The 10009-nt window shown below is 37.2% G+C and overlaps 1 protein-coding gene across 4 annotated transcripts in view; it reads right to left on the minus strand.

Moving 5' to 3' along the window:
- Nucleotides 1-10009, minus strand: part of HIPK1 (homeodomain interacting protein kinase 1) — a 51882-nt gene that overhangs the window by 26848 nt on the left and 15025 nt on the right. For all 4 annotated transcript variants that reach the window (XM_010830770.1, XM_010830769.1, XM_010830768.1 and 1 more), the window contains exon 3: nt 4303-4426. In XM_010830770.1, coding sequence (XP_010829072.1) covers nt 4303-4426 — 124 coding nt within the window. The remainder of the gene's footprint in view (nt 1-4302; nt 4427-10009) is intronic.

Consider the following 10009-nt stretch of genomic DNA (forward strand, 5'->3'; position numbering starts at 1 on the left):
TGAATAGCCAGACCAATCTTAAAAAGAATAGTTAGAGGATTCACTCATAGCTCAGTCAGTAAAGAATCTGCCTGCAATGTAGGATACCCGGGTTCAATTCCTGGGTTGTGAAGATCCCCTGGAAAAGGAAATGGCAACCCACTCCAGTATTCTTGCCTGGAAAATCCCATGGACAGAGGAGCCTGGCAGGCTACAGACTACGGGATCTCAAGAGTTGGATACCACTTAGCGACTAAATCACCACCACCTGAGGACTCACAATTACTGTTTTAAAAACTGACTGCCACAAGACAGAGAAAGACAAATACAAATGATGTCACTTACATGCGGAATCTAAAATATGACACATATGAGCTTATTTACAAAGCAGAAATAGACTCAATGACATAGAAAACAAACTTATGGTTACCAAAGGGGAAAAAGGGATGAGAGGGATGAATTAGGAGTTTGGGATTAACAGATATCCCGTACAGGGAACTATATCTATTATCTTGTAATAACCTATAATAGAAAAGTGTGGAAAAAAAAGTACACACACACACAGGAATTACTCTGCTGTACACTTGAAACTAACACAACATTTTAAATCAACTATACTTCAATTTAAAAAAAAAAGAAAGCTGACTACCAAACTATAGTAATCAAAATGGTATGGTACTGGCATAAGGACAGATACAGGATATAGGTCAATGGAAAAGAACCAACAATTCAGAAATAAATCATTACATTTATTTATGGTCAACTGATTTTTGACAAGAATGCCCAGACAATTCTTGGGGAAAGACATCTTTTAGAAAACAGTATTAAAAAAAAAAAAAAAAAGAAAGAAAACAGTATTGAGATAACAGAAAACCCACATGCAAAAAACTGAAACTGGATACTTTCCTCACCCAATATTCAAAACTTGAAATGACTTGAAAACCTAAATGTACGAGCTAAAACCATAAAACTATTTGAAGAAAACATAGGAAAAAAGCTTAATTTGATTTGCCAATGATTTATTAGATATGATACCATAAGTATAAGCAATAAAAGGAAAACTACATCAAAATTTAAAACTTTTGGGTAAACACTATCAACTGAGTGAAAAGACAACCACATGGAATAGTAGAGTATTTAGAAATCATTTATTTGATAAGGGATTAATAATAAGAATACAGAAAGAACTCCTGTAGCTCAATAACAACAAAAATCCAAAAATGGGCAGTGGATTTGAACAGGCTTCTCCAAAGAAGATATACAGATGCCCAATAAGCACATAAAACAATGCTCATCACCACTAACCATTTAGAGAAATACAAATCAAAACCCCAAAGAGATATCACAACATATCCATAAGAATGGCTATTATTTTTTTAAAAAAAGAAAGAAAATAACCAGCCTTGACAATGAGAAGGATGGGGAAACTGGAACATTGCTGGTAGGAATGTAAAATGGTGTAACCACTGTGGAAAGAAGTTTGTTGGTTCCTCAAAAACTTAAACACAGAATTACCATATGACCCAGCAATTCTATTGGGTTGGCCAAAAAGTTCTGTAAGATGTTACAGAAAAACTTGAATGAACTTGTTAGCCAATCCAATACTTTTAGCTTTACACCCAGAAAAAGTCAAAGTGTTAGTCACTCAGTTGTGTCCAACTCTTTGCAACCCCATGGACTGCAGCCCACCAGGCTCCTCTGTCCATGGAATTCTTCAGGCAAGAGTACTGGAGTGTGTTGCCATTCCCTTCTCCAGGGATTGAACCTGGGTCTTCTGCATTATAGACAGATTCTTTATTGCTGAGCCACCAGGGAACCCCTTTAATACCCAAAGGAATTGAAAACAGGGACTTAAACATTTGTTTAAGGCAGGAAGAGAAGGGGATGACAGAGGATAAGATGGTTGGTTGGATGGCATCACCAACTTGATGGACATGAGTTTGAGCAAGCTCTGGGAGTTGATGATAGACAGGGAAGCCTGGCATAGGGTCCATGGTGTCACAAAGAATCCGACACAACTGAGCAACTGAACTGAACTGATACATAGCACCATTATTCATGACAGCCAAAAAGTGGTAACAACCCAAGTGTCCATCAACAGATGAACACATTAAAAATGTGGTATATATATATTAATATATTTATACACAGACACATACACACACACAATGAAACACTAACCAGCCATAAAATCAAGTTCTGATACATGCAACAGCATGAATGAAAAACATCATGCTAAGTAAAAGAAGCCCATCACAAAAGACCACATATTGTATATAATGAATAAAATATACTAGAAGGGGCAACTCTAAAGAGACTGAAAGGAGTCCCTAGGTGGTAGTGGTGGGGCAGTTAGCAGACAATGGGTACTGACTGCTAATAAGTACTGGGTTTCATTTTACAGTCCTGAAAATGTTCCAAACTGATTGTGGTGATGGTTCACAACCCTGTGAACACACTGAAAACCACTGAGCTGTACACTTTAAATGGCTCAATTATATGGTATGTGAATTATATCCCAATAAAGTTGTTTAAAAAAACCTCAGCTGTAGGAATAAAGATCCTGCCTCATGAATCTTTGTATAAGCAAAGATACCTCAAGATAAACTATCCCCAATCCTGCTCTACAACAACAACATCCGATTTATCCATTATTCAGCATGGGAAAAACAACTTTCTCCTACTACCCATAGTTTCAATCTATACACCAGGCAAAAATTCTCAAAACCACCAGATCATTTCTTTACATGATAAGCCCCCACTGTACCTTAGCTTCTAAATCTAATTTTACTTGGTTCCACTTCCTAGGAACATTACAATATAATCTGTTTACTAAGTTTGAAGAGATGCCACAAAACAGCTGGCCTAGGAATGGCACTTTGGAGGCTATAATTGCTTGGAGCAAGGTTTCTTAATCAGGGGGTCCATGAATTCCCTAACTTTGTATATAAGACACTGTGCACATATTTTCCTGAGAAGATTCACACCAGATTCTCTAAAGAGTTTAAAACCTAAAGGAGAGAATTACTGAATTGGTTCAACTAACGGTGGTTTTCCATCATTTAATCTCCCTCACACTTATTTGTGGTTGTTAAAATAAGAAAGATGGCTCCTAGCTATAAGGTGGATGAAAGACTGAAAAATTAAAAATTACAAAACTCAACTGGTTACTTATCAAATGAGCAACTCATTGTTTATGTCAGACTCTGATAACAGGAAAGACTGAAGGCCAAAAGAGAAGGAGGCGGCAGAGGATAAGATGGTTAGACAGCATCACCGACTCAATGGACGTGCCTCTGAGCAAACAGTGGAGGGGACAGTGGAGGACAGAGGAAACTGGCGGGCAACAGTCCACGGGGCTGCAAAGTGTCAGACAGGACTCAGTGATGGAAAAAAACAAACAGCAACAGAGACAAGTCCAGAGGGCCAAATTTTTAGAAATTGGTAAATGCTACATCTACTCTAAAATGGATCTAGGTTGAATAAGGGAAAACACTATTTTACTCTTTTTCCTATTAGAAATTCAAAATAACCATTCATTTCTTAAAAAAAAAAAAAAAATCCAGAAAACAACAAAACAAAACCTCGTGTATCTACTGTGTCCCAGATACAATGTTAACAGTTGAGGATACACTGATAGAATCAAGCAATCTCTGCCCTCAAAGAGCTCACAGCATAGTAGTTAGAACTGGCTTTTTGAAAGAACAAGAAATGAGAATTCACAATTTTATTCCATGGCAAAACTTCTCCCTTTAGGACCAGTTTCTTAGGAAGCTGCAGCATATCTTCTAAAGCTTGTCTATTCTGAAACACAGATCATTTATTAAAGTAACTTTCAACTCTTAACGACTTCCCTCCTAAATCCTATGTTACAGAGACCTAACACACACTGCAGCTTCCGGGGTCCAGTGTGTTTCAGATGCAGAGAGTAATTACTTTAGTGTGTGTCACATGTAAAAGGAAATAACAGCACTGAATGAGCCAAAGTTCGCTCTTAGAATTCCAACCTCACATCCTTACACTACTTTTGTATCTTAACTCACAAGACACATTAGCTAACTAAAGTTAAATCTCACTACAGGTCTGGAAAAGTAGCAATCTAAAGTAATACGAATAAAATCCTTCTTAAAAGTACAGAATTGCAAATATAACTTCCAGACTAAAAAGCAGGTAGACAAAATTTCATTCTTTAAAATTTCATTATTTCTAATTGGATTATTCTTTCCCTGCAATCTAAATACTTCACTAGTAAGTTCTATTCCTCTAGCATCTTTCACCAGTTAACTACTTGCTTCCTATCGCTATCCAAATAAACACTCTTACCTGATCATATTCTGAAGCACCAGGATAAAGAGGCCATCCCAGGAACAGCTCTGCTATCACACAGCCCAATGACCACATATCAATAGCTTCACAAAATGGTAAGCCAAGAATAATTTCAGGGGCTCTAGCAAAAACAAAAATAGCAGATTAAAAAAGATATACACTATTTGGGGAAATTGTGTTGCTACTATTCTAGTATCAGTAAAGGTATACTGATTTAATGAACTAAATACAATCTTGGGTATAAAATCTGTAATTTGAAACTCTTAGCCCTAGATATGTTTCTTGAATTTCAGAAAGGTACTACCCGTGTATAAACTACAAACTGCATAATAATCCCTATAGAGTTCAGGAAGCATCACATAATCAAATACATTAATATTTCTGCAACAAAACATATGAGCAATCACACTAAGCCAGACAAATACCTTTAACAGCCTTACATTGATTCAAGTCAGGTCTTGCTAATAATAGCTTACACCAAACTTAGAAGAAGATTTAGTTTTGAAAGCTTTCTGAATTTTGAAAATTTAGCACTTTTTATCCTTAGCACCTTTTTAATTACAGAAAAAATCAATGAAGTGTCCTGACCAATAAATACCTCTTTGTGACAGATATGCCTTCTATAGAAATAATAGTGGTTCATACCCTAGTTCCATTATTTAAAAGCTGCAGGCAATTAATTTCTCTGTATCTCATGTTCCTCATTCATAAAATGGAGATGAGTACCTACTACACAGGGCTGTGGCAAGGTTTAAATAAGTAAAAAAAAAGATGATAATGATGACGATGTTGTTGCTCAAATATTAAAGCTCTTGATCAGTGTCTAGCACACAGTAAGCACTATGAAACTGTTAGATAAAACAATGACTATTATTATTACATCATCATTTTTTAAAAACTTTGAACTCTCTGTGTGCTTTCAGAAATATTTTTTGATTAATACTCCAGTGAGAAACCCAACCCCAGGGAACCTTAAAGAGAAGACTGCAGTAATATCATACACTAAGAGCTTTATATATATATATGAATACATCCAAGGCAAAGTCCCACTTGCAGAGAAGGAAACAGATGCAAATAGATTAAGAAATTTACCCCGAATCATATAATTAATAAATGGCAGAGCTAGAATTTGAATTCTAGCAGTCTAGCTCTGAAGTTGAGTAAATTGTACTGTTACGATCTCTAAGTAAGCAAAGTTAAATACATACCCTGACATGAAAAGCCAACTCACTGAAAAAGACCCTGATGCCGGGAAATATTGAAGGCAAAAGGGGAAGACGGAGGCAAAGGATGAGATGGTTAGGTATCATCACCAACTCAGTGGACATGAATTTGAGAAAACTCCGGGAGACAGTGAATGACAGGGAAGCCTGGCATGCTGCGGTCCTTGGGGTCACAGAGAGTCAGATATGACTTGGCGACTAAGCAATAACAACAAATACATACCCATCTATATACATCTATTTGGCATTGTGGTATACATGGTGTTTTCCAAACTGTGACAAAGAGATAAATGGATTCAAAAGGGGGATAATAATAATAAACGACACGTATGTAGGGCCAAGTGTGCACCATGCACTGCTCCAGGTTCTTTATAAATATGGGGTTTACTTAATCCTGTTTACAACAATCTTATGAAAGTATTATCACTGTTGAGCCCTCAATTACATGATGCACATTTTTCACATTTTAACATCTCTGAAATTGAGACTCTTGCAAATGACAGTATATTTTAGTTTAATAGCAATGTTTTTACTTTATTAGTACATAAATAATATTTCATCTTATAATCAATGGTGCCTTGCTTCTACATTAAAAGTATCATTTCTATTTTAAAGATAAAGAAACTGGACGCTGATAGGTTAAGGTGCTCAAGGCTGGCCACCAGTCAGTCTGGGTCCAAGAACTGAGCTCTTAAAACACTTTATTACCTCCAAATAATTTCCTTTCCTTCTAGTAAGTCCCAGAATTTGAATCTGTAAGGACACTCCAGATCCAGATCCCTCATTTAACAGGAGCTAAATGGAAAAGCAGATCTCTCCATCAGGACCCATCTCATAGCTGTCTCCTAGCAAGTGTCCCAAATTTTCCCTTTCAAGCAGTACGTGTTTATTGTTGCACTGTGTGTATGCGGAGGAAGAGGGAAGGGGACAAATATTGAGTGGGGAGGGTATAAAGATATTTCTTTTAATAAGAATATTACTTTCCCAGAGTAATTTTCTAAACAGCCCCTAGAAAACAGGGTAAATTAGAGGGCTCCAATAGCGTAAGATCCCGGCCTGCTGGGACTTACACTATTGGACCAGAAAGGGCAGAACCACTAATACCATCAGGTTTTGTTCCATTTGATGTGCACTGTGTCTTTTTTAGCCAAAGAAAACAACTTTCAAAAGTGACATTCCTGCTGCAGGTGGCTAGAGACCCACATTACTGATGGAATTTCAGAGTTCAATTAAATACAAGCATGTGTCATATTTGAGAGCATTAATAAACTAGAGGGTTAGAAACATAAAAGCCTTTCTAAAATGAAAAAGAAAAAAATTTTTACTTTCACTGAGCAGACTCATTAATTTCTAAGTTCATGACAGTGCCAAAAATAGCTGGCAGGGAGAATGCAAATGGCTTTGTGCCAAAATAAAAACTAGGCTTAGAACATTCCTAAACATCAATTGAAGAGCAGCAGATTGATTTTGCCATTCCCACTATACCAGGAAGACATTTCAAAATCTGAGAGGTAGGTCATAGGGAGGGGCCAGGCTACCCAATAACTTACTTTTTTAAAAAGATAGCCATAACATGTGATAACTGTTAGGCTTCAAAGGCTTAAAATTTCAGGGAAATTAAGAAAAATGCCAATCCCATCCCCCAAATGCCATAAAACAAAAAACCCCTGAAGATTGGCTGGAATCAGTTTTTCCATTTGGTCTTCCTCTGCTTCTAGGGTAACAAAAGCAGCTAAGTATTTTGAGCTAAAGCTCACTCAAAACCATTAACTCTGCCACTTCTACTATACAAAATGGTAAGTATCAAAAGAAAAACTATGAAAGCAGTAAAAATAAAATAAGGCTGCTCAATCTACTGAGGACTTTTCACTATCATTAGAGGCTCAACATGTTAGACTTATGTAAACTCTAGGAAGCAAAAAGACTGAAGCTATATATATATATATTTTTTTTTTTAATCATTTACAGCAGGTTCACCTCTAAAGACAGAATGTTTTAAACTTTGAATTCAGATCAAAATTCTTTCTAAGATTCTCATTATGATAACATCTCTCCCCTTGGCATCTATTATTTCTCAACCCTTCAATATAAACTAGACACTGAAAGTCTGGTTCTACCTCATCTATATAATAAGTTACTCACTCTTCTAGGTTCTTATCAGCTCTGACATTCTAACAACTAGGCAGTAAAAAAAGATTACACACAGAAAAAAGAAAAACAAACTAGCAGCCTTGAGTAGAAAAATGGCATTAATTGTACTTTGGACATAGTGACTCTCTTCTTTGAAGATACATTTTGACCTTAAAGAACAAATACTAAACAGGGTCTAACTGCTATAACCAGGTGGTAGAAATAGCAATCTTCATCTTCTGATTTCCCAACTTCAAACTCCTATAAATTGAAAAATTCCACTTAAATCATAAAGCTCTGTTTCACTACAACCCAGAGCAAGCTGAAGTTGGGATAACTTAAGAGCACAAATCATTCTCTGCTCATTTTCATGAACACTCTTGTTTCATCCCACCCATCTGAGAGGCATCAAACCAAATAAGAGATGTTATATAAAATCGAACTTCCTGCATCTGTAGCTTAGGTGTAACTGTGGTTTCAGTGTCAAACGAAATTGTACTGCTTTCTGTCTAGGATAAACTAAAGATTATACACTGGAAGTGAGAAACAGATTTAAGAGACTATATCTGATAGACAGAGTGCCTGATGAACTATGGATGGAATTTCATGACATTGTATAGGAGACAGGGAGCAACCCATCCCCCAAAAAAAGAAATACAAAAAAGCAAAATAGTTGTCTGAGGAGGCCTTACAAATAGCTGTGAAAAGAAGAGAAGCAAAAAGCAAAGGAGAAAAGGAAAGATATTCCCATTTGAATACAGAGTTCCAAAGAATAGCAAGGAGCGATAAGAAAGCCTTCCTCAGTGATCAATGCAAAAAAATAGAGGAAAACAATAAAATGGGAAAGACTAGAGATCTCTTCAAGAATTTAGAGATACCAAGGGAACATTTCATGTAAAGATGGGCTCAATAAAGGACAGAAATGGTATGGACCTAACAGAAGCAGAAGATATTAAGAAGACGTGGCAAGAATACACAGAAGAGCTGTACAGAAAAAATCTTCACGAACCAGATAATCACGATGATGTGATCACCCACCTAGAGCCAGACATCCTGGAATGTGAAGTGGGCCTTAGGAAGCCTCACTACGAACAAAGCTAGTGGAGGAATTCCAGCTGAGCTATTTCAAATCCTAAAAGATGATGCTGTGAATGTGCTGCACTCAATATGAGAGCAAATTTAGAAAACTCAGCAGTGGCCATGGGACTGGAAAAGGTCAGTTTTCAATCCAATCCCAAAGAAAGGCAATGCCAAAGAATGCTCAAACTACTGCACAATTGCACTCATCTCACACGCTAGTAAAGTAACGCTCAAAATTCTCCAAGCCAGGCTTCAGCAACATGTGAACCATGAACTTTCAGATGTTCAAGCTGGTTTTAGAAAAGGCAGAGGAACCAGAAATCAAATTGCCAACATCCGCTGGATCATCAAAAACGCAAAAGAGTTCCAGAAAAACATCTATTTCTGCTTTATTGACTATGCCAAAGCCTTTGACTATGTGGATAGCAATAAACTGTGGGAAATTCTGAAAGAGATGGGAATACCAGACCACCTGACCTGCCTCTTGAAAAACCTGTACGCAGGTCAGGAAGCAACAGTTAGAACTGGACATGGAACAACAGACTGGTTCCAAATAAGAAAAGGAGTACGTCAAGGCTGTATATTATCACCCTGCTTATTTAACTTATATGCAGAGTACATCGTTGAGAAACGCTGGGCTGGAAGAAGCACAAGCTGGAATCAATATTGCTGGAAAAAACATCAATAACCTCAGATATGCAGATGACACCACCCTTATGGCAGAAAGTGAAGAAAAACTAAACAGCCTCTTGATGAAAGTGAAAGAGGAGAGTGCAAAAGTTGGCTTAAAGCTCAACATTCAAAAAACAAAGATAATGGCATCCGGTCCCATCACTTCATGGCAAATAGATGGAGAAAAAGTGGAAACAGTGATAAACTTTATTTTGGGGAGCTCCAAAATCACTGCAAATGGTGACTGCAGCCATGAAATTAAAAGAAGCTTACTCCTTGGAAGGAAAGTTATGACCAACCTAGACAGCGTATTAAAAAGCAGAGACATTACTTTGCCAACAAATGTCCGTCTAGTCAAGGCTATGGTGTTTCCAGTGGTCATGTATGGATGTGAGAGTTGGACTATAAAGAAAGCTGAGCACCAAAGAATTGATGCTTTTGAACTGTGATGTTGGAGAAGACTCTTGAGAGCCCCTTGGACTGCAAGGAGATCCAACCAGTCCATCCTAAAGGAAATCAGTCCTGAATATACATTGGAAGGACTGATGCTGAAGCTGAAACGCCAATACTTTGGCCACCTGATGCAAAGAGCTGACTCA

This window comes from Bison bison, unplaced genomic scaffold (genome assembly GCF_000754665.1).
Source record: "Bison bison bison isolate TAMUID 2011002044 unplaced genomic scaffold, Bison_UMD1.0 scf7180017864519, whole genome shotgun sequence".
NCBI lineage: Eukaryota > Metazoa > Chordata > Mammalia > Artiodactyla > Bovidae > Bison > Bison bison.